Raw genomic sequence first — 25,432 nt, forward strand, 5'->3', positions numbered from 1 at the left:
TCCATCTTCTCTGGAATAAGACAATGACCAGCATGAAACAGGAAACCACAAAGCCCAGCCAGGAAGTTAAGAGCCAGGCCAGGAGTAGGTGGCCCAAAAGGGATCCACACACAGCAGTGGCTAACACAGATCTCGTCAGAAACAGAGAAACTGAGGGCAATGCAGCTGTGTGGGACAGCAGACTTTACCTGAGGTGTAAAAACAGTGATCCAAGCCTCTTTCAGTTGTGTCTTCTTTTTTCTCCTCAGGATATATTCATGAAGGAGACCTGCTTGCTAGCGAGAACCCGCACATCAGTCTCCATCCATCCCTGAGCTGTTGTACTCAGAGGTTAGATCCCGTGCTCTGCTTGTTTAAGTGGTCTTCTTCTTGAGAACAGGAGTTTTCTCACACCCGTATGGATTTTGAGGCCCTGGGTCTGCGGGACCCCTGGAATCCAGCTGCCTGCCTCTCCCTGAGTTGTTCGTTTCAATGGGACTCTCTCCGGGTTGTCCACACAGCCAGCTCCCCACGTCCTTTCCCCTCGAAGCCTTCACCGAGATGTCACCTTCTCAACAGGCCACACTATTGCAATCCACCCCACACCCAGCCCTCAGCACCAACCTCTTTTGCTCTATTTTTTCATGGATTTTATTACTATTTCTTTGTGTCTGCTTTTTCTGCACTTTCAGCATGATAATGCCTAGTTGTACCACTCTTGATGATCTGTTTCAGTATTTCTAGAATGTCAGTCAGTCTAAGAGCAGACAGAGATCGTTGTGTGTTCTGGCCCCTGATACGCTAAGCACTCTGAAATGGCACAGAAGAGGCGCTGACTAAACAGTTTTGAGAAAGAGTGGGCAGGGGCACCTAGGTTCTGTCTGCCCACACACAGGTCAGCTGCATGGCTTTAGCTCGCAAGCTTGGGCAGTTTGCTTCCATTCCGGCCCCAGTCTCAGCGTCTACCCTATGAATCTGGGATCCAAGCACCCCTCTGTGCTACACTACGCACATGAAGCATCAGGAAGGGTTCCTGGCACGAGGTAATGGTTAACAAAGATCACTGGCCCTCTCAGACTCTCATCTGCGTCTGCTGTAAGCGCCCTTTATTTGGGGGTTGTCCCTAAGACTTCAGGCCTGGGCCACAAGGACAGTACAAGAATGGTCTGAGAAGTCATCCAGCGATGAAACCAGTTTCTCTGTTTTTGTTTTTTTTCCAAACACACTTAACCCATGACCCTCTTCACATCGCACCCATCAATCCGTACCTAACTCCCTTGAGAAAACTGTCCTTGATGGCATAGGAGCATCTGGCTGCTTAATCGTTCCACTGAGGGTCAATCGATGACTCTAACCTGTTGTGAAGAAATAATCCAAAAATTTTAAAGAAGTTAATCACAAAGTTGTTTGCAGTAGCAAAAACCTAGGGGAGAAAAAACCCTCAAGTACCTTAGAAAAGGAATTGAGGAAATATTATGCTGTAACTCTATCATAGAGTACTTGACACCCACTACTAATATTTCTGACTAATTCTACGAAAATACTAAATGATTTAAAATGATGCAAAACTATATAGGCAGCACAGTATCAAACCACACAAAGTACGCAGCTGGACTTAAATGCCTTGTGGGCCCAGGAATACTGTGGATTTAGAGCTCCTGAAATCTTCCTGAGAAGAACACTTCAACATGCCATGGACTTAGGAGCTTTGTCACAGTGGGAAGACAGTGAGCCCGAAGGAGCAGAAACTCTGGAGGAGCTTAGAAAGGTTACCCCCAGCAGGGAGGCTACTGCTCCCCAGGGGCACCGAGGAATAAGTGGGGAGTGGTTTTGGTCCTCACAACTGGAAGTCACCAGAGATCTTTAAGAGGTGAGAAGCCAGAGATGATGGCTATCCTGAAAGGCACAGGCCACCCCTCCTCATGTTGTCCAATACCCTTCATGCCCGTCAAGGGGATCTCGTGGCCACTGCTATAGGTGGAACGTGTTTATCTCATTCATGCTTAGAACCAAGCCCTACTTATATGACTTTAATATAACTACATAAGAACTTTCAGGAATTTCACCACTGTGTAACTCAAGGGAAAACTGAACTTTTTTCTTTTCTAATAGTTCAAGGATTGTTCACCATTTGGGAAAACAAGATTGCCAACAGTGTGGTATTGAAGTCGCCAGTACAACACACTTGTATCAGTCAACGTTCCTGGCATTTAAACTACGGTGAATCTGTAATGAGGGCTTTGAGAGCCGTCTTCTAGTTGGGTAGACTCTGTAGTATATTAAAATACTTAAAGTTTTTCTATACACTACTTTTACTTTCTCTTCATATTACATTAATGGAATATTGATTTTTGCTGAAATTATAGGGAATAACATGCAATTATACACAAGTTTCACTAAAGGACAAGTTATAAAATATTTACACTTAATGTTAGCCAAAGAGCTAAAAAGTGATACATTTGTTATATATTTTTACAAATATGGTATAAAAATAGTTCAGTCTGAGGAGGCTGACAATCATCATAGTATATCCTACAACTTTTTTCTCACTTAAGCCTTAGAATTTTTTGCATATGCAGCATGAGAGTACTAGTTTATATATTTCCCACTAATTGACATATAAGGTTTTTTGGAGATAAAATCTCACTGTGTAGCTCAGGTTGGCCTTGAACTTGCTGTAGCCCAGGCTGACCTCCAACTTGCATCAACCCTCCTGCCTCAGCCTCCTGAGTGCTGGGATTACAGGTGTACAACAGTTATTTCTAATTCTGTACTGTTAGAAACAATGAATCCCACAAAATCCTCCCACATGCATTCTTGTGCACATGTGCAAGTATTTCTCAGGGGTAGATACTGAGCTATGAAACTGCTGTATCAAGAATTTTAACATTTTTAGGAGATTTAGCTCAGCAGCATAAGTGCTCGCCTCCCAAGCCCAAGGCTGTGAGTTCAATCCCCGGTACCAAAAAAAAGAATTTTAACATTTTCAAGTCTTTGCAGATGAAAGCTGTTTCTTCTTTTGGGTCACATTTCCCTAATATTAGTCAAGTTGATACCTTTTCAAATATGTCAGCCATGTTATTGCCCTGGTTAACTATCGTTCATACCCTTTGTCCATTTCTTTTCTTTTAACTGGTTTTGTGGTTTTCAAATATTTTGACTATAATTTTTTTTGTTAATATATGTTGGAAATTACTTTCTCCTAGTCATTACCTATCTCTTAAACTTTTTGTCACACAGAAATCTTAAATTTTGATATGCCGGGTCAAATTTGACACTCTTCCTTATTGCTTTGTTCTGTTTAGTCTTCTAAAGGCTGCTTTCTCCACTATAAGACATCATTTAAACAGCTGCGGAATACTCCATTGTATATCTCCATCAGCATTTATAAAATTCTCACTATTGGAAATGTAGGTTATCCCACCTTTTCACTAAACAAAGCTGTGAAAAAAGAACTGTGTCCAACGTGATATTGTTAGTACACACGCTAGGGCCTGGCAAACAAACATGTCTAGCGATTAGGCAGTAAGTTTTTCCTAACTCACATTCAACGTGTTTTTAAAAACAGTCCAACTGCCAACTAAATTATGGGGGCATAGTGCTATTCCGCTTTGGGCCAGCGAATAAAGAACCAGCTCTGCTTTTAAAATCCAGGCCTGGAAGTAAAGCTTATTAGCACATTCCCTATGATCGCCCTTCCACAGAGAGGGGCAACTACCTGCGCCCAGCCTGTGATCATATACCTAAGGCCTCCAATTTTAGGGTGCTATTTTGCTTGGTGAATCTTCAAGGTTTACATGTTGGGAGGAGGAGAATAGGTCGAAGAAACTGAAGAATGAGTAGCCGCACGTTCAGAACTCTGGGCAGCTACAGAGGAAGGATATCCAGTCCCAGATGCTGCCGGAGGGGCTCTGGACCCGGAAGGTTGGGTCCTAAATTCAGTAGGCGGAACCTCGTATCTGGGAGGTGGGGACTTGGATCCTCCAGGTTGAGCTCCGTATCTCGGAGGAGGGGTTTCGTATCTGGGAGGCAGAGCTCCGTATCCACCAGATGGAGCTCCGTAAGCCCCAGCCGGAGCTCCGTATCCGGGAGGCGGGACACCGTAGCCCCCAGGTGGAACTCCGTAGCCGGGAGGCGGGACTCCGTAGCCGGGAGGCGGGACTACGTAGCCGGGAGGCGGAGATCCGTAGTTTGAAAGCGGGGCTCCGTAGCCTGCAGGTGACGCTTCATATACAGCAGGTGGCGCTGTGTATCCCGCAGGGGGTGCTCCGTATCTTGGAGGTGGGGCTCCATAGGCAAAAGCTGGGCATGCCAAAGAGGCGAAAGAAAAGTTACTTTGCGGACAAAAACTGAGAAACGCAAAAAACAATGCTAAAACCAAATAACGCAAGGTAATTCAGACAGAATAATGCTAAAACATTTCTTCTGGTCACCACCAGTTGCAGACTCTCTCATTTTATGTTGTGGAGAGTTTCAAATTAACATGAAAACAACCCTATAGGTAGTTCTCTCTGAATGTATTTTAGTTAACAGTTTGTGTGGTAATGAATAAAGTAACTTATGCTCAATGAGGAATATTTGGAAAATGAAACAAGATGAATAGAGAAAAAAGTTATCTATAATTCCCTCACCCAAGACAAATGCTCCAATATTTTGACATATTTTTGTAGACTCTGAATAACTTTCGTACAGTCACGATCATACGTACCGTCTTTTGTTGTTGCTACTGTTGTGGTTTTGATACTGGGGATTGAACTCTGGGCCTTTGCATTGAACTGTATCCCCAGTCCCTTTATTTATTTAGATGCAGGGTTTTGCTAAATTACTCAGGGTGGCTGGAATTTGTGATCTTCCTGCTTCAGCCTCTCAGAAAGCTAATGGCATGCGCCACCACACCTGGCTGACCATGTAAGTTTTTTTTTTTTTTTGGTAGGGGGAGTGAACTCACGACCTTGTGTTTGCCAAGCAGGCACTTATACCACTGAGCTAAACCCCCAGCCTGACCATGTAATTTTTTGCCTGACTCTTTTTTGTTATTATTATGAGAAATTTCTTTATATAATTAATTTGCTTCATACATTAAAAGCTGGATAACATAAAGCCAGCTCATACTTGTAATCCCAGCACGTGGGAACTTGGGAGGCTGTGGTAGGAAGATCATTACGAGTTCGAGACCAGCCTAGGCTACAAAGTGAGCTCAAGGCCAGTCTGCATGAACTGCATAGTGAGACCATTTCAGAAAATACAAAAAAAAAAAAAAAAGAACTTGGAAGGCATCACTTCCATCCTCAAAACAATATCAACACCAACATTGAACTGAAGATGGGTGTTGTGCCTTACACCTGTGATCCCAGCACTTTGGAAGGCTGAGGTAGGAGGATCACAAGTTTGAGCCCAACCTGGGTAGTTTTGTGACTTACCAAGACCTTGACTCAAAATAAAAGGGAGGGAGGGGGTGGCTTGGTGCAAACACTCTGGGTTCAATACACAAAACTGAAAAAAAAACCCTAAAAATCAGTGATCTTCCTACATCCATCAAAAGGACTGAAGTTACAGGGAAGCCATCACCTGAAAACAGGCAAATACAGAGAATTGCAGTAGAGATCACCTTCCCTAAAGCAAGAACCAGTAGCTGAACTTGAGTACAACAGCAATGAATTAGAACTGAGGAAAATGTGATGTGCACACATTATTTGTGAGGAATTCTTAGGGAAAACCAAAGAGAATAGAGGAGGATGGGGAAAGAAAACCAGAGGAAACTGAAGCCTCTAGAGTCTAGAACCAGAGGAAATACTAAACACAGCCTGACTGCCAGCCAGTAATATAAAACCTCACACTAAAAACCTTAATACCTCAGTTTCTATGACTACTACTTCATGGCTTAATTTCAACAAAAACCACAGGTAGATGATTTAAGATGCAACTCAGTAGTAGAATGCTTGCCTGCTTCTGGATCCAATCCCCTGTAACACACACACACACCCCAAAAACAACAAGAAACACAGGGCATGATTAAGACATAGCCTGAAGAGACAGTACAAGCATCAAAATTAGACTCGGCTATGACACTGATTTTGGAATGATCATATTGGAAAATTAAAGTTAATTAAAATAACTCTGACTAACGTGTCAAGGGCTCTAAAGGAAAAAGTAGTGTGAGGAGAGTGCTATGATTTGGATCTTGAATGTCCCCCAAAGGTCTGTGTGTTAAGGACTAAGTCCTGGGGGTGGCAATGTTGGTGAACCAAATAAAACGAAGCAAACAAACAAAACCCTGTCCAATTTTCTCAGTGACAGGGAGATGGAAACTATAAAGAAATAGTAAAGAGGTCAGTGTTTTCAAGAAGATGGTGCAGTAGCTAACGTGTATACATGAGGCAAAAGTGGAAAGAACTATAAGAAAAGAGCTGAATTCATTGTTGCAGACGTCAGCCCCTCTATCTGCAATTGCAGATTCAAAGGGAAGGAAATAGTAAGGATATGGCTGGTTGTGTTAAACCAACAATCAATCAACTCAATTTAAAAAACCAACTTGATCTGACATGCCTAAAGTACTCTATGCAACAAGAGAGAATATACGTTGTCTGAAGTCTGCATGGCACATTTATGAAGACAGACCTCCTTCTGGGCCACAAAACATACTTTATCAAAAGTAAAAGAATAGAAGGAGGCCAGAGATTTAGCTCAGTGGCATAAGAGCTTGTCTGGCCAAGCACAAGGCTATAAGTTCAATCCCCAGTACCAAAAGAAATAAATGAATAAATAAAAAATAAATAGAATGCATACAAATATATCCTCAGATCACAACAGGAATAGATTAGATACCAGTAACAAACAAAGTGCTAGGAGATTAATGACGCATTTCTTGTTAACAGGTGGATCCAAGAAGTCTCAGGCAAAGAAATTTTTAAAGATCTTAAACTAATTGAAAATGAGAATACAGGTTATCAAAATCTGTGGAACAGACTATAGTCAGTGTTTAGAGAAGGACCTTAAAGCACTGAATGCAGATACTCGTCTAAAATCGGGCTCTAAGCTTCCACCTTCGGTCACTAAAGAAAGAAGGGCAACGAAAGCAAAAGCAGAAGAATTAAAAGCTAAAATTAAAATTGAAGTCAATAAAATTTGAAAACAAGAAATCAACACAGAAAATCAACAATTTGATAAAGTAGAGCAGATGAACCTGTTTATAAGGAAAAAAGAGGGCAGGGAGTCGGCAGAGAAGGGAAGGCGAGGGGGCGGGATTCTTTTGAGACAGTCTTGCTTTGTTGCTCAGGGTGGCCTTGAACTCCTGGACTCTAGCGATGCTCCTGCTTCAGCCTCCCAAGTTCCTGGGACTACAGGTGCCCACCTGCACCCGGCCCAATCTACTATATCCGAAAGGAAACAGGGAACAGCCCTATTCATGTGTAATAAAGTGACTTAGATTAAACGAACCAGCTCCTTGAGAGAGCCAAACTACCAAAACTATAGAAAGAGAATGTGGGCGCTACATTTATTAAACAGATGTAATCAATATTACAACTTTCCATAAAACAAAGCACCGGCTTTGTTTGGGGAGGGAAGAAGTTATACAAATTCGCTATACTCTTTCTTTCTTTTTTTTTTTTTTTTAATCAGTACCAGGAATTGAACTCACGACCGCCTGCTTGCAAAGCAGGTTCTTATGCCGCTGACCTAAATCCCCAGCCCCATTACACTCTCTTTCAGAAAATAAATATAGAGGCAACATTCCAAACTCATTCTCTGGGACCAAAAATACAGACAAAGATGTCATAAGAAAAGACAACTATACCAATACATATCTTTCATGAAAATAATTGCAAATATCCTCAAAACAATATTATTAACAAGTCAAATCCAAGTATACCTAAAAAAAGTTGTACACAATGACCAAGCATGACTTATTCCAGATGTACAAATCTGGTTCAATATTTGAGAATAAATCTAATTCATTGCATCATCAAGATCAAAAAAGAAAAATCAGGGGCTGGGGATTTAGCTCAGCAGCATAAGGGCCTGCCTTGCAAGCAGGCAGTCGTGAGTTCAATCCTCGGTACCGATAAAAAGGAGAAAGACAGGAAAAAAAAAAAAAAAAAAGAAAAAGAAAAATCAGATGCCCATATCAAAAGACGCAGAAGTAGTAGTCCACCAAATCCAATATTCAGCTTTGATTTTAAAAACCAAACACCCATGGAAATTTCAGAATAAAGTTAAAATGCCCCAACTTGATTTTTAAAAATATCTACTGAAAAAATCCCACAACTAACAGCATAATTACTGTTAACAAGTTAAGATGTGTTCCCCGCTTAAATTGAAGGTAGCAATATCAAGCAAATCCAAGTTTAAATATCTCATGGCTTCTCTTATACGGGAAACCCAACATATAAATAAATTGAAGAGCAAATTAAAACATGGATAATAGGAAACAGAGTGATTGATCTTTTCAAGTGGAAAGACTGATGGATGGAGGGAAGGGGAAGTGGGGATGGCAAAGGAGACATAAAACGAATTCAGAGGTGTAAGGTACATGTATCCAATCTCCATGATGAATGTAGTCATTATGTATGGAAAATGTGCACTAATACAAATTTTTTTATACTAGAAATTGAACTCATAAACTCATGTTTGCCAGGTAAAATTTTTTAAAAAGCAAAACATGTGAATTTTATCTCAATAATTTTTTTTCAAACTCTAACAATCCTTACCTTTAGATTACGAATACAGTTTTCTAACAGTCTTTAGAAGCCACGATAACTATTAAGGTTATAAGTGAATAGCCTCTGGTTGTAAATTAAAGGCCTGTGTTCCTGCATAGCACACCCCAAAAGGAGCCCACATGAGGGCCCCCTTTTGGAATCTTGTGTCCGCTCCACCAGGTGATCCTTTGCGCTCCACCAGTGGACCACAGACCACAACCAAGTGACTGATTCTCACACCAGAACCTGCCTCTGTGGGTTAGAGTTCACAGGGCAGAAGCCAAGGGCCTGAGCACTCAGTGGGCTCGAAGGGCATGACAGAGGCACGATGGCTTTGCCAGTGACACATGAGGAGGAGGAGAAAGCAGAGCCATGCTTTCTGCTCGGTGCCAAGCCTGAAGCTCTAAGCTTCCCATGGACAGGAGCAGCTCAGGTTCTCTGCATCACACAGGCAAGTCGTCGTTTGCTGACTTGATACCATTTTCAGTCTGGAAACAAAATCTGGGGCTTGACTATTTTCCAAACCCCAAACCTCTGCAGCTTCTCCTGCAGCGGAGGCGTGTCTGAGCCCCTGGCACACTTCCCCATCTGCGCCATTCCTTACCTTGACAAGGTGTCTCTGCAGGGCAGCTGCCTCCTTCCCCGGTAACAATATAAATTCTTAGAGGCCCGAACCAATAATCAGTTCCAAGTGGGGATCCCCGGGCAGCTGAGAAGACAAATTTGGCAAAATAGGAATTCTCAGTTCTTTTAAGTCAGATAAAAAGAAGCTATCAACTAAATAATTAGCAGAGTATTAACCGCCACCTCATAAGTGTGTTCAACAACGTTCCTGGGCTAAAAGATATATGTGACTCTTACCCTGAACTCAAGTTTACCGAGGACAGACGTTGTGTCTCATTTGTCTATGATTATTCACAGCCCCGCAGAGCATCTATTATGACAGATATTCAGAAAAATCTTCCCCGGGAAGATTCTATCAAGGTGGCCAGGCATATTCATTAAAGACCAGTGTACAGGGAGCCTGGGAGAGAAGAAAGCATTTCTGTCTTCCTGCCTCTATATCTCACAAGAATGCTTGCTGTGGAAGTCAGTGCCTACCAAGATAATCCAGGGTAAAATATCTCATGATCCTCAGATTAATTACATTGACGAAGACCATTGTTATACGTAAGGTGGCATTCACAGTTCTGAAAATTAGGACATGGATGTGTCTTCAGGATCCATTGTGAATCTACCACACTGAACTCTGACCTGCAGCAGGTGGCCAGAATTAATGTACCCAGCGTCCGGGTCTGACCCATGAACACTTTCTGGTGAGACCTTTACTTCCTTCCATTCGCGTTCTCTGTTGGCTCCTCGGCGAGGCCATAGGAGCACAGAGAGGCTGAGATTCTCTCACCCAGGGTGCCTGAACGACCGTGGAACACAGCCCTCTCTTGACCTGCCGGTGGGCCCTTACAAAGGCAGTAGTATCTGCTGGCTTCAGCATTGAAAACTTGTGGTTTACCTATTTCAGAAGCTAGCTGCAGTTCCCCTTTTCTTTTTTCTCTTTGTACTGGGAATTTGTCTTTGTGAGCCAGGGTTTCACTATGTTCAGGCTGACCTTGAGCTCACTGTGTAGCCCAGGCTGGTCTCAAATTTGCAACGATCCTCCTGCCTCAGCCTCCCGAGTGCTGGGATTACAGGAGTGCGCCATTACACCCAGTTTATACCAGCAGTTGTCCTAATTCACTGTAAAGTTTCCTTCTTCACTCAATTACACTCCTTTATCAGTACTTCCCACAGTAATTATTTTATTCACTTGTATGTTAGCCTATTTGTATGACTCTCACTAAATTATAAGTTTAGTAAAGCTAGGGATTGTATATCTTGTTCATGGTTATTTTCTCGTGTCATCCAAGATTCTGTACACAATATATATGAGCGTACATGTCCAAAACACGACTCACAGAGCCCAGACAAAGCCACTCCACAGAGGGGTAGGGAATCCTTCCTGCTGCTCACAGCATCAGACCATGAAGCCTGACAGGCAGTTAACTGTCTCGGAAGCCCTGACCTCAGGTATGGGGTTGGCAGTAGAAAGGTGTCAACTCCTGAGCCATGATATAATCAGACCAGAGCAGGTCCACATATTGGACCAGGTTTGCCTACATCTGTTCCAAATGGCTATGCAACATTTGAGACCCTGAACCTAGTTTTGCAGACTAAGAAACAGATCTTAGGGGCTGGGGATTTAGCTCAACAGCACCTGCCTTGTAAGCAGGCAGTCATGAGTTCGATCCCTGGTACCGATAAAAAAATAAATAAAATAAACAGATCTTAATGGGAGCACACATGAGAGTAACTAAAGTTGCCTGACACTTAGCCCATAATTCTAAACAGAAGCCCTCCTCGGTACTAAGAAGTCCAAAGTAAATCGAATCATGACCCAGCGTGCAATTTTTCTGAGTTCCCAGGCCTCTCTGTACCAGAGAAGAGCCAGATTCCCAAGTGTCCCCGGATCCCAGACTACCCATAGCTACACCCTGTCTGCCTGCAGGACGCCCTGTTACCCAAATTACAGCTGCAGAGGCATTCCGGCCTCCGAACAAGCAGACAGAGGTCAGGTCAGTACAGTGGTGGCCTCCACTGCCTCGCCATCATCTCCGCACTGTGTCACTACAGTAGCTGCAGAAACTGATCCTGCCGCCAGCCGCCTGTACTGTGGCTCTTCCCCAGCATCACTGAACTCTCTGTCCTTTGCAGTGCACGCTGCCAGCTCTGTTTTCCCAGCATCTCTGAAGCAGCTCGCCATCCCGTTTCTTGTGACTTTCTCCTCCCTTGGCTCTTTAGACATAAACTCACATGATTCTCCTCCTCTCTGGTTCAGCCTCTTCTCTCTCCTTTGAAAATCACCCATTCCCTTATCTTCCTTTTCCTTACACCTTTCTTTCCCTTATCTTCCATTCTCTTCCCTCCCAGGCCTTAACTTTGATAGGAAGGAACTCTGGCTGCAGTTCCCTATGTGAGCCCACGTCACACAGCCCCGGCTGTGCTTAGAGGGCTCCCAGCCTGCAGGTACAGCTCTTCCGTGAGCGCCTCCAGCAACCCAGGTGCCTCACAGTGCGGTGTGTGGCCTAAAAGGCCAAGTGCAAAAGAGCACAACGTCGTTTATATAGTATTCCTGCCAATATGCATGGCCTAAATATAATCATGAGGAACAAGACACACCCAAATGAAGAGGCACTGTAATAAACAATAAACCCCTGTTCGTTTTGTTTTGAGACAGGGTCTAGGTATGTAGTCTCAGCAGGTCTCAAACTCACAATGCTCCTGCCTCAGCCTCCTAAGCACTGGAATTACAGACACATGCCACCAAGCCTGTGTCTTTTTGAAATGCCAGTGTTATGAATGACAAAGGCTAAGGTTCAGATTAAAGTGGACCAAGAAAATAGGACAATGAAGTTCAACCTGTGATCCAGAGTTAGATCCTGAATTGTAGGGAAGTGGTATTAGGATTAGGAACAGTAATGGAGTAATCATTTGAATGTGAATATGTTACATATTCGATAATAACATTGGGTTTTTGATACTGAGACTCAAACTCAGGACCTGCTGCTTGCCAGGTAGGCACTTATGCCACTGAGCTGTATCCCCACTAGATAATAACATTGAGTCAATGTTCAATTTTCTGAATTTGATAAATATTTAAATTTTAATATAAACTATATATTAAATAATAATATTGTGTGAGGGCTAACCTGAATTTGATAAGCTTATGGAAGTTAGGTAAGAGCATTTAGAAATAAAGAAAACAATTCTTGGGACTTAATCCAGATACTTCAACAAAAACAAAAGCAAAGAAAAGAGAAAAAGAAAAAAAAGCAGACATAAAAAATGTTAAAATTGGGGCTGGGGGTTTAGCTCAGCGGCATAAGTGCCTGCCTTGCAAGCAGGCAGCCACGAGTTCGATCCCTGGTACCAATAAAAACAAAAAAGACAAAAAAAAAAGTTAAAAATGAGTGACTCTGAATGAAGACATTTCATTATTATATTTTTTCAACTTTTCTCTAGCTCTGATTTATCTTTTCACAATAAAAAGTTTAAAAAAAATAGATTTAGCTTCACTGTTTGCTGAGTATATGGTCTTGGAAAATTGTTAATATATTTCAGGCACTCAATTTCCTCAGCCATAAAGTAGAGATAATGATGTTACCTGCATCATAAATTTTCCTGAGGATTAAATAATATAAAGGGCTCGGGATACTGCCCAGTGTATGGTAAACATTTACTAAAATTAGCCAGAATTATGTTCTAAAACCAAGCTCGCTTCTCTTCCAATTTAGAATGCACCGTGTCCTTGATTGTGGGTTATAGCGTCAGGATCTAGTCGTCTCCTAAGCTAGAGACTTCGTGCCACCCTTCTCTATGGCCCCTGACTATGTCTGTGCCTCTCTCAGCCCGAGCCAGGAGCTGGGATGTGTAGCTGCACATCTGTGTCCACCAGACTGTGTTGTCTCAGCTGGACTGGGGTGGGGAGTGGAAGGCAAGGGAGAAGAAGACGTGCTCCAGATGGAGCAAAAAATAGCATGAAGGGTCAGAGATGAGAGAGAATAAGAGAAAAGTAGAGTGTGTTTAGGGAATAAAAAAAGGTAGGCGTGCTGGACATGGTGGCGTAGCCCTGCGATCCTAGCACTCAGGAGGCTGAGGCAGGAGGATCACTGTGAGCCAGCCTGTGCTACACAGCAAGACTCTGTTTCAAAAACAAAACAAAACAAAAAGGTAAGAGTGCAAAGGTGAGGGTAAATTCAACAAAAATACATCCCAAAGGGTTACTGCTAGTCAAAGTTTGAGAGTTCTCTGGTACATCCGTTAGATCAGTGTGGAAGGGGTAAATGCCTCTGTTCCCGCTCATGGAAGACAAAGACTAAACCTGAGAGGAGTGCAGGTAACCAGAGGGGGAAAGATCGGCTGGATGGAGGCAAAGGACCAGCATTTCCGTCAGGTGTGATTAGTCCTTTAAAGGTCGCTGGATGCCCCCGCCGCACTGCAGGCTCCTTCTAGACAGAGAGAGGCTGAGTATCTACGTGGGACCTGGCACACAGCAGGTGGCTCAGGAATACACGTGCAAATCCCAAGTGACCAGAACCTGCAGGCCTGGGCTCAGCCCCGACCCCACTTCGGTTCCTCGGAACCCCCAGCTGCTTCGGGTCGCACGGCGTCGCTCACCAGCCGAGGCGGCTTCCATCATCAGCTGGGCGAACTGGATGGCACCTCCTTTCCTGAAGGTGAATTTAAAAGTCGCCTGTCCTTCCCAGCCGCCTAGGGGGGAAAAACGGCAAAAGCTCGCTCAGAGATGCAGGGCTGGCAACAGGTCTGCACAAACACCCAGGGAAGCACTGCTCCAGGCAGTTCGAATCCAGCCCAGGCCACCTCTGAAGCTGGATCCTCCAGAGTCTGCGGAGGGGCAAGGAACAGAAGCAGCTCTCGAGGGGAAGCTCTTACCACCCGGGGCTGCCTGAATGATCCCCGTAAGGTAATTTGCCCCGAAGACTGGCTGTTCCACCACGCAGTTCTTCATCAGGTTAAAAGGCATCATGAAAGACAGCATGGGGTCCTGGACCGAGTGCGCCGTCACAAAAATCACCTAAGCGGAGAAACAAACTTGGGACAAGGAATGCAGAGTTTGTGCAGGGATTCGGACTCCTAGAGCAAGGCTGAGGCTGCTGTGGGGTCCTGGCCTAACTGAGAAGTGGCCCCCATTATTTCCGCCCCGGCCCTCTTCAACATGGAAAATCTCAAAGTGCAAATGTTTTTAAACCGCTTTGAAAGCCGGTGCTGAGTTTCTCTTGAGTTTTAGGAGAAATGCAGGCAGAGGAACCAGCAGATGGGAAGGAAGGGGAAATTACCCGGTATGAAGTGAGAAACAGTGCCCCCCTCTTGGTACCGCCGAAGAGGCCGGAGCCCTCTGGTTGCTGCGGGAACGAGAGTTCCACATCCGGGCTCTGCATCAAGACGCTGGCGGAGGAAGGGCACAGAGAACACAGCATGTAAGTGAGGTGGCTCGTGGAAAGTCCTAGCAGTTTCTAGTCTAGACTAAGCACGCAACTGTACATGTCAACCACTGAACCTCTTCGTTTTTTAGTAGTGAGGGTTGAACCCAAGACCTGATGCATGCTAGGCAAATGCCCCATCCCTGAGCTGCAGTTCCAGCCCCTCACAGTTTTTTGTTATTTATTCTGAGACGGGGTGTAACCAATGCCTCGAACTGGAGAGACTCCTGCCTCAGCCTCCCGAGTTGCTAGGATGACAGGCATGCAGCCAGCAACAGCTACTATTTGAATGAAATAAAAAGGAATTCAAGTGATCTTGTTCTCTGACAATTCATTCTTCTCTCTCCTGACAGTGGCATTCACTTTCTTGCCAATTATACCTCTATTTTTAATATTTGTTCACATAATCTTATTCTTCTTGTACAATAGGTGTAAAGCTCTGGGCTGATGAAAACGTTTGTCCCTGGTGAGAAGGGAAGACACGCAGGCTGTCTCAGCCCCTGACACGGTGCTGCATGGGCCCCTCCTGGTCATTACTCTTTACCTGGAAACTTGGGCTCATCCTTTTCTCACTCATAGAATCGTGCTGAGATATTTTTGGTTTCTTAATAATTATTATACATCCCTGACTTGTTCAGTGTCTTCCCTAATGATTAGTAGGGACAATGACTGCTTTCTTTACTACCGTAGTCCTCCAATGACTGTTACTACATATTTACAGAAAGAATGAATGAAAACAGGAATACAGAGGATAATGCAAGCCATCGATAACAGGCACGATCTAAACAGCACCAAAATGTCACAACTAAGGGAGAAGAGATTAGCTTTGGTTGAACCAAATGGGTACGACACCACATCGCTCAGGCTACAATCTGAGCTGATTCCTGAGGAGGGGTAGCTTGGGTAGGCAGAGATGAGGACAGGAGGTGATTCAGATGGGCAGCAAACAGCGAGAATGGAGGCGCAGGAGCAGAGCCTGGAGAGCAAGTTAGGTACTTTGGAGAAACCTGGCAGTGTGGCTGTCAGAGCCCAGCATGGGGTGAGGTTAGGGAGTGAAGGTGGAGCCACGCTGGGACTAGGCCTGGGGACATCATTCGAGCGGCAAAGAGGAACTGTGTGTGGGCTGTAGATGCTCAGGAAGGAAGTCACGTGACCGAGGAGGTGGCCTAAGAGTTCTTAAAATAGTCCTGATTTCAGGTAACAAGAACTGGAACTACAGGGGTGTGTGCAGATAAAAACGAGAGTTTTTTGAACGTCTCTGAAAATAGAGGATATCAGAAAAAGTGGAGTAGGGAACTGCAAACATCTAGTCACAAAGGCAATGAGTAAAGTGGCCAAAATTCTGAGAATCATTTTTGTCAGAACCCTAAAATCTAACCGGAAGCCTCCAGGCCCCTGCACACACTCTGGCCATGAGATGCAGCTGATGCCAGTGCTTGCCCCCCTCCTCCCTGAGGCTTCAAAACCAGCTTAAAGACCTCCAAACAGACACAAGCAGCCATCTGAAGCAATCTTTTCAGTCTCAATAAAAACAGAAAATTAATAAACTAATAAATGGCAACTGACTACCTAGTTCTACGTTTCAAGCGAGCTGTGTTTCAAGTGGTTGACACCTGTGAGCAAAGGCAAACTGAAGACAGGGTGTCTGTTACAGTTTACAGTTAAGACACCCTCCAAGGTCTCTTGTGTCTGGAAGTGGAGCTTTGGAAGGCGATTGGACCGTGAGGCCTCTAACCCCGTCAGTGGATTAATCCAGAGATTAATCCAGAGATCCAAATTCAGTGGGGTTGCTGGGAGGTGATGGAAACCCGAGCTGGGCCCTAGTTGAAGGGACTGGTCATGGGGACATGACCTTGGGGATCATAGCTGGCCCCTGGCCCCTTCCTCTCTGGTTTGTCTGTCTTTGCTTCTTGGCTGCCAGGGAGCGAGCAGCTTTCCTCCTCCACACCCTTCTGCCACGATGCTCCACGTCACCACGGTCCAAAAGCAACACAGCCACCTTACCATGGACTGAACCCTTTGAAACCATGAGCCAGAATAACTCTTTCCTCCTTTAAGTTGTTTTTCCAGACATTTTGGTCACAGCAATGGAAACCTAACATGCCATCAAATACATAGTCCCTCGTCCACCCGAAAAAGAGGTCATTAGAGTAATAATGATGGTGTCTGCTATAACAAGCCCTGAGTGGGACAAAGTCAGGAAGTGCTGTTTGTTTGTTTGTGCCAGGGATTGAACTCACAACCTCGCACTTGCCAGGCAGGTGCTTATGCTGCTGAGCCAAAACCCTGGGCCCCGGGGAGCACTTTAAATAGCCAATGAATTTTGGGAAGAAGGGATCTGGAGAGAACAGTGCTGCAAGCAACAAACTATCCCTATGAAGAAAAAAAAAAAAGATAAACCATCTAAACTTCAACTGAATTTATTTTGTTCCTACTTTTATATATAAAGAGTTCCTTTTTATATAGGAAATCATAACTACACCGAATGGTCTGTAACAGAATGGAATGGAAATCCCTACCTGATTTGTGTGATGCAAAGATAAAAGAGAACTGAAAAAGAGGTGAAAATCAAGAAGTAGGAAACAGAACCGAAAAAGCTGCCACAGGTCCAGGAGGTAGTGGGCCCCACAGTGAGTCCAAACAGGCTTGCTCTTGGGATGTCCAGCCAGTCTAGATTTTAGATATCACTTTACTGTCAAAGAGAAAATATTCAAAAGACCTTCCGCAAATCTTATTCAGCAGCCATCAAGAACAGAGTAAGAAGAGTTTCCGAAAAACTACCCTATGCCTATCAAGAAAATGTACACTACTATGGTTAAAGTCCAACAACAGTGGGCCGGGGACTTAGCTCAGCGGCATAAGCACCTGCCTTGCAATTTGAATTTGATCCTCAGTACCAAAAAAAAAAAGTTCAACAAAAGTGAAAAAGAAGACAAAACAGAAAAAGTTTGTAGCAACTAAGTGTTTCTACAAGGGGAAGGAAGCTGAATCTCAGGACACGAGCTCCATGGCATCCCTACTCCTCAGCTGGCAGCAGCTTTGAAAATTCTAACCTACCTTCCCTGTGTCTGTGCCAAGTGCTGGAGGGAGCAGAAAAATAATTATAAAAAAGAATAAATTATATATTTGAAAAAAATAACTATTTTAAAAATATTTTTAGTAATTTGTCCACAATGTATAAAGATGCAATTTGTAGCTGGGTGTAGTGGCACACGACTGTAACTCCAGCACCTGGGAGGCTGAGGCAGGAGGACTGGAAGCCTAGCCTAGGCAACTTAGCAATTTAGCAAGATCCTGTCTCAAAAGAAACTAAAAAAGGGCTAGAGATGTAGTACAGTGTGAAGGCCCTGGGTTCAATTTCCATCGCCACCAAAAAAAAAAAAAAAAATGTCATGAGAAAAATTAGAAAATACTCTGTGACCTTTTGCAGTCTGACCCCAAGAAAGACATCTTAGGCTAGAATGAAAATGACAGAGGAGTGCCGTTCACATCTGGTACCCAAGTGCTTGCAAAATCTCTCTATAAGCATGATTTGGATCTTCTAGGGAAAACCCATTCATTAGGTGGTTGAAAATGGGTCTGAATTTTTTGCAAACAGATCGCTGTTTTCTGCACCCAGTTACCGTGGAGACTTGGACACTGCAGAGCCATGGCCGAGTATGGACAAACCAATCATGGGCTCCTTTCAGATTTAGGAGTCTGATCACAAAGCAAAGCACAGAAACAGGTCATTTTGACATTGCCTAGTCAGGACTTGTAACACAAAGTGGGGAAGCCTTCGTTTAAAAAACTGTAATGTGTACTGGTCAGCTTGCTCAGATAGATCTGTGCTTTGGGGTGCCTCTCGTTCTGTTTTTGATTTAATGAATGAAATTTTCTGGTCATAACACCAAATGGAAGATGATCAACCCCCAAGGAAGAGTATTTGTTTTTGCTTTTTAATTCCCTGTTCCTTTTGCAAACAACTTTAACCATGGTGCTAAAAGCTATACACTGCAGGATGGTTGAGCCTGTCTGAGGGGTAAGTGTACACATGATCTTCTTCAGTTCAGCACAACCCATGAATAATATAAAGTCTCATTTTCTTTAGACTATAGAGAGAGAGCCCTAGGGCGCTCTGAATCTGTACATGTTATTGTTATAAAATGCATCCTGTTGATACAAACCACTTTGGACATCTTTTTATCTTAAAATTTGCTTTTAAAGGGGTTGCTTTTTCTTCTTGTTGGCTTGTTGTGTGCAAACAGCTTTTATAACTCAACAGCTAGGATAACCATTACCCTTGCCAGCATCACATATGATGCATACTTAAAATTATGGTGAAAGCCATTCTTTTAAAAGTTTCTGGCTCTTTCCTACAGCCAGGTTCTATTGGGATGTGTACTGACTCCCCACTTGGGACACAGTGGCATGGCTGCATACACGTGCCACCTCCTTGGGGATCCAAAAACATATTTCTGATTTTAATATAGTGCTGTTGAAGCTATTGTAATTAAAGTTCATACCCCTTTGTACAATTTTCATACAATCTGCTCACTAAGCGATCTTTTTATAGTTGGACCAGTCTGACCTCGTCTATTCAGAGATGTTCGAGTGACAGAAACAACAGTGTTTTACACAAGCAAATGATTATGCTTTCATTGGCCTCCATTCTTCATTCTGCAGCGAAGTTGAGGATTGTAAGTCAGAACAGAGGAATGAACTTGCTGCCCGCTGGTTTATATGGAACTCACAGTATCTCTGACCTTTTAAACTAAGATCTGGTAAAAAAAAAAAAACCACTTTAACAGTTGACCACGTATAACACTGTGTGATGACAGACTTACTAAATGACAAGTTTGTTTATAAAAAAAAAAAATGAAAGAGAGATCATTAAAACTGATGCCACAGAGATACTAAGAATTATGAAAATAGTATGAACAATTAAACACCAACAAATTGGAAAGCTAAGAATAGATAAATTCCTAGAAAGACATGGAGCAACAACAAGAAATCAAATCAGTAATCAAAAACCTCCTGGTGAAAAGAAGTCCAGGACCAGATGGCTTCACTAGATAATCCTATCAAATATTTAAAGAATTGCCAGGTGTGGTGGTGTATGCCTGTAAGTCCAGCACTTAGAAGGCTGAGGAGGAAGGAGGAGAAAGAGGAGGAGGAAAAGGAGGAGACGTGGAAAATCTCTTGGCTGTGTATGTGATGGTTTATTCGATTCCACTGATATGTTTGTCTCTATGTGACACTGTTTTGACGATTGTAGGTTTTTAATACGTTTTGAAATCAGGAAGGGTGAATCTTCCAATTTTCAACAAAGGGGCCAAGGCCACTCTATAAGGGAAAATATGTTCTCTTCAACAAATGTTTTTTGAGAACTGTGAACAGCCAACTTCTCAGTAATATAAACGATTATATGACAACCAATTAGGTAGCCTAAAAGAAGTGGGCAAATTCCTAGAAAGATATAGATCAATAACAAGAATAGTCAACACACTAGGCATGGTGGTGCAGGCCTATAACTCCAGCACTTAGGAGGCTGAGGCAGGAGGATCTCTCTGAGTTCAAGGCCAATCTGGGCTACATGGTGCGACTTGGTTTGAAAACAAAAGAAGTCTAGCCAACAAGCATCACATGAAAAAGTTCTCAACATCATTAATTAGGGAAATGCAAATCAGAGCCCACTGGTGGATGGGTAAAGAAAATGTGATACATAAACAGAGTAATAGCCTTGAAAAGGAAGAAAATTCTGCAGGCATGCTATATGGATGAATCTTAAGAATATTATTCTGAGTTAAACAAACCAGTAGCAGAAAGACATACTGTATAATTCCACTTACATGACTGTTTGAAATCAGATTGATAAAAACAGAAAGTGGAATGGTCATTAGCAGGGGCTTCGGGCAGGGGGAGCAGACTTATTTAACGCTGACAGACAGTGCTGTTGGGAAGGGTACAGTGAAATAGGTACTAGGAACACTGAAAAGAACATAAACTGATATTCTGTAACACAATTTTGTGTTTTTTCAGAAGATTTTTTTCATAAAGATTGGTTGTTTTAAAAAAATATTTTAAAATCTCACTTAAAATTTCCTTTTTAGGGCTGGGGATTTAGCTCAGCGGCATAAGTGCCTGCCTTGTAAGCAGGCAGTCGTGAGTTCGATCCCTGGTACCGATAAAAACGAAAAAGACCCAAAAAAGAAAATTTCCTTTTTAGAAATATATCCCAGGCCAGGGATATAGCTCAACAACACAGCACCTCCCTGGCAAACGTGAGACCCTAAATTCAAATCCTGATACCAAAAAAGAAAATAGTAAAAAAAAAAAAAAAAACCTCCTTTAAGAAAACTCTTAAACTGGGTATGGTGGCTCAAGCCTATAATTCCAGCATTGAGGAGGCTGAAGCAGGAGGATCACTGCGAGTTCAAGACCAGCGTGGGCTACAAGGTGAGCCCAAGGCCAGTCTGAACTGCATAGCGAGACCCTGTCTCAAAAAGACAAAAATAAAAACAAATTAGAAATATATCCCAAAGAAACATTCTGGCAGATGGGCCACAATATGTTTCAAAAATATTTAGTGCAAGATTTACTGAAACTAATGATGTGGGTATTGGCACTGGAACACTTTCTGAATATATTGGTGAATTAGGAAAACAAGTTCCAAAGCAGTGGGGCAGAGTGTGTATTTTTATAGGAAAAACATAAAAAGATTTCATACAAGGTGTGAAAATTACTAGATCCTGGAATTGGGGCTCATAACTTTATTTCCTGATTTTTCTATAGTAACAATATGCTATTATTTGCACAAGTATTAAATAACAGATAAAATAAAACTCGGCACTTTCCCCATTTGACAGCACAGGCTGGCCCATACATGCGTGACTTCTGAGCTGGGATCAGAGAATTTCTGTACAAACCGCAGCCAAGTTGTGACAAACTTCTCAAGTGTGTACTGTGTACCGAAGGAAGGAGTCAAAATAGAACCAATCTCCTTCCCAAGCTATTTCCTTAGTTTCTATCCTGGAAGCCAAAGCACTGACAGGGCCTTCTTTGGTAAGAAGCAAGCAGAGAAATGATCCTTTTGTTTTTAGAGAGACAGCTGGCGTGATGGCAGGAGTGCATAGTGCTTAAGTTCAAATCCAAACCAAGCTCTTTGCATGTACAGAACATATGATTCTGAGCAGATTCCTTCTGTTTTAGAGCAGTTTTAGCTATAAGTGTCTACAACAGTGCTTGGGATTTTTAACTGTACAATGAATGCTATTATTAAATACTCAAGAGCACAGAAAGGACTCCATAAAGATAACTCAGTGTTTCCTACTTAATTTTTAAAAAGCACACTTCATTCCCTGCCTCTAACACACAAACAGCAAAGCAGAGGGACAGACTCTAGCCCGAGTAACAAGACACCCCAAGCACCAAATTAGCAATGGCTTTGTGACACAAAATGACAAGTGCAAAGGTTACAGTGCTCTGGGTCACTGCACACAGAGACGTCACGGTCAGAGTGGTCATCAGTCATCTATCAAACTGTAAAAAGCACCAGAGAATTTCAGGAACAAGTGGGGATGTGTGAGCTCCACAGCTGGTACAATACTGTCAAGAAGACGTTCATGGGGAAGGCAGCACAGACATGAGCACCTGGGGATGTTCTCTTGGGTCTGCCTGAAAAATGCATTCACACTGACCTTGGTGGGGCACCTGGTACTCACCACTAGGTTTTTCTCATTGCTGGGACCCAATACCTGATGCCCCAAACTTCAAGGAGGAAAGGTTTATTTGGGCTCATATTTAAAGCTGTTTACATCCTGGCAGGCAGGAAGCCAAGGGAGAAGGGAAGATCCAGGGAGGGAGGTACCTTTCCAGGTCCCACCACCATCACACCCCCAGTGACTTCCCACCAGACCCCACTTCCTAACAGTCAGCTACATCACCCCTGTGGTTCAACCACTTAAGAAAGCTCTACTTCTGAACACAGGAGGTCTGTAACAGTGGGAGAAAAGAAAAATTAGGGTAAAGAGAAGAGCATAATTCACAACTGCATGCTGGGAGATGGAGAATTACTGCAAAAAAGCAGGTAGGGAGTGTGGAATAAAGAGGGGAGTGGAGCCCAGGCTCTGGTGCCCAATTTTGCCTCAAGACAAGCTCCTTCCATCTGAGAAGCCTCAGCTGCAGCCACACAGCTCTGTTTGAGGCTGATGGCATCATTCTTCCTGGCATCTCTTTCAGTCCTGACTTTTCTCAAAAGTGAACAGTCATCTACCTCTGGTGTGGAGAAACAAGGAAAAATTCCACGGGCCAGGAAGTGTCAGAGGCAGGCATGAATCCTTAGCCCCACACAGGCTGGAAATCAAATGTGCGCTACTGACAATCGTCACAGGGATTCACCCTCCTTTTCAGGACTCTCTAGAGAGGGTTCCCCACACCCACACCTAAGATGTTATGAATTAACTGAGGGCTCTTACTCAATTCGGACAAAAATCATGAATTGACAAAGTGTAACTCTTAGTATTAACAGCCCTGGGCTTTGAATGCCAGGGGCTACCCGCTCTTTTGGTAGTAGTGGCCCTCCTAACCACCTGGAACCAGCAGCAACCAGCAGGCTGCCAGAATGGCAACTCCTGGCTTGTCTTCTTGGTTCTTTGTCACCCTCTGCTTCAAAATTAGTTCCACCACCAAAGGCTGCTGCAGCCAAAGCAAACACTTCCCGGAGTGCTGGAGGGCTAGGGTATCTGATGCAGCTGGTTAGCTGCAAAACCTCTGGGGCAGCTATGGAATGAAAGTATCTTTTTTTTTTTTTTTTGGTCTTTTTCATTTTTATCAGTACCAGGGATCGAACTCACAACTGCCTGCTTGAAAGGCAGGCGCTTATGCCGCTGAGCTAAATCCCCAGCCCCGAAAGTATCTTTTGAGGAACATCAGAAATCAGCATTTGAAGGGCTGGGGATTTAGCTCAGTGGCTTAGGTACCTGCCTGGCAAGCTTCCTGTTGGTCATGAGTTCAATCCCCGGTACCAAAAAAAAAAAAAAAATCAGCATTTGAAATCCTTCTCTCTTGTGCCAGAAGAGGCCCACAACAGTTCTTTCCAGAATGATCTGTATTCTATTTCCTTGGGCCTTTTTTGAGTCCCCACAGTGGGTCCCTATTCCGGCTCTCCCAGGGTCCCCTGCAGGGTCACATGCACTGTGACACTGAAGGCAGAGGGGGCAGCCACAGACAATGGCCACTGGGTTCTCGCCTTTTTTTCTGAGGTGTCAGCGCCTTCCAGGTGACCTGCAGGTGCCCTCCAAACACCCTTCATGCATTCGATGCCACGCGCCTCCACCCGCGACCTCAGTCCCCGAGCCCAACAGCAGGGAAGGCCTTGGCTTTAAACTTCAGGGGCAGACCTAAGAGGCGGGAAAGCCTCTGATTGGCTGAGGGCCTGCAAGCCAGCAAGGCGTTTCCTTCCCCTCCCGCTTCCCCCTCCCCTGGCACAGCAGCCCGGGGTCCCCTCAGACACCTTTCACCATAAGGGATGGTGACTCCCCTGCGGTTCTCGGTGTGGCTCTGGTTCACCGCCATCTTGCTACGGGGGTCTCTCGGCTGGAAGGGCCGGGGCTTGTACCGCACCGCTGGGTGGGGCGTGAGGGGAGGGTGGGGATTATGGCGCAGAGGCCGGCAGTGAGTGGGCAGGCCGGTCACGTGACAGGACCACAGTCAAAGGAGCCTGCAGTCAAGGGCGAGACACACCCTGATGGGAAAGAGGGCGGGCCCAGAGATTGGCTCCGCCCCCAGAGCGCCAAGAGATTGAAGGATAGATCAGGGGTCTCCTTGTGTTGGTCCCCAGCATGGCTGATCCTGCCACCAGGTATAGACTTTGGGTTGATTCCTCCAGGAATGGAAGTTAAAAGCAGCCATCTGCAGAACCTCTGCCAGGATCAGCCAACGCCTCCCGCCAGCTGGGCAGAAAGGGGCTGCCTTCGGAGAAGGGGACCAGGACAATTTCTTGCTTCTGTGAAGGCTTGCAAAACTTGTTTTCATCAGAGAAAGCCTGGAACCACAGCAGCTTGTCTTGTGAGATAGCTTGTCTTCCAGGGAAGGAAGAGAAGAGGAAGTGCAGCCGTCAGTCAGGGACAGTGACTTCCATCTTACCTGCCCTGCCTCCTCCAGAAGTGCTGTCAGAATCTAGAGGCATGCTTTGTACCCGAATTGCTTTGAGGACCAGAATATTGTATATTCCTGCTTTCTCCAAGCTTTACAAATAGCACTGGGTCTTTAAATAAAGGGATGTTAACATCTCGGTGATTACTCTATTTCATGACTGTAAAATGCTGTCATGTATAAAATGTATTATTAATGTACCAGGGAGGAATAAAGTGCCAACTTACATGCCATCAATTGTAACATATCTTTATTTCAGAACTTTATCTTAAATGCAAGAACAAACCAAATCCACCAGAACTGTATCTAGCCTCTATCCTACACAATAACTAAACAAAATCTTGGGCTATAGGATTATGTTCTCTAAATTTTAGTTTCCATGTATGCACGATGCTATTGAACTAAGAGCTCCTAGGGTTTTTAGCTGTGACACTTGATGGCCGCCTAACTGCTGTCAGTCAATTCTCACTTGGGCATCTTGTTGCCACTCTCATTTTACTTGAATGATTCCTGAATCTCCTGATTCATCTTCCTCTAATTCTCGCCGCCATCACCACTTCCCTCCATTCTTGCTATACTCTGCAC

The 25,432-nt window shown here is 43.9% G+C and overlaps 1 protein-coding gene across 2 annotated transcripts; it reads right to left on the reverse strand.

The window, feature by feature from the left end:
• Positions 1-785: 785 nt before the first annotated feature.
• Wbp2nl (WBP2 N-terminal like) lies at positions 786-24,977 on the reverse strand. 2 transcript variants are annotated; one of them, XR_010045758.1, is made up of 7 exons: positions 24,207-24,977; positions 14,570-14,678; positions 14,166-14,307; positions 13,890-13,982; positions 9,283-9,387; positions 3,723-4,281; positions 786-1,334 (listed from the first exon to the last, which is right to left on the reverse strand). XR_010045758.1 is itself a non-coding variant. In XM_003470394.2 (6 exons), exons 1-6 carry the CDS (start codon positions 24,266-24,268, stop codon positions 3,773-3,775), a joined length of 1,020 nt encoding a protein of 339 aa, XP_003470442.1. In that variant the 5' UTR covers positions 24,269-24,977; the 3' UTR covers positions 2,246-3,772. The 2 variants fall into 2 exon arrangements, 1 of the variants encoding a protein (XP_003470442.1); XM_003470394.2 differs by lacking the exon at positions 786-1,334 and having other exon boundaries at positions 2,246-4,281.
• Positions 24,978-25,432: the final 455 nt, after the last annotated feature.

The sequence above is a fragment of the Cavia porcellus genome, unplaced genomic scaffold (assembly GCF_034190915.1).
Source record: "Cavia porcellus strain 051 isolate PalLab524CR breed Dunkin Hartley unplaced genomic scaffold, mCavPor4.1 scaffold_40, whole genome shotgun sequence".
Taxonomy (NCBI): Eukaryota; Metazoa; Chordata; class Mammalia; order Rodentia; family Caviidae; genus Cavia; species Cavia porcellus.

What these genes read in the sequence shown, in the direction of transcription:
- Wbp2nl (XM_003470394.2), bottom strand. Translation starts at nt 24,268, where the DNA reads ATGGCGGTGAACCAGAGCCACACCGAGAACCGCAGGGGAGTCACCATC. An exon ending in CATTCAGGCAGCCCCGGGTG is followed by an intron (nt 13,983 to 14,165) that starts GTAAGAGCTTCC and finishes TTTCCCCCCTAG; the next exon opens with GCGGCTGGGAAGGACAGGCG. An exon ending in TGCAGAGACACCTTGTCAAG is followed by an intron (nt 4,282 to 9,282) that starts GTAAGGAATGGC and finishes TGGCATGCCCAG; the next exon opens with CTTTTGCCTATGGAGCCCCA.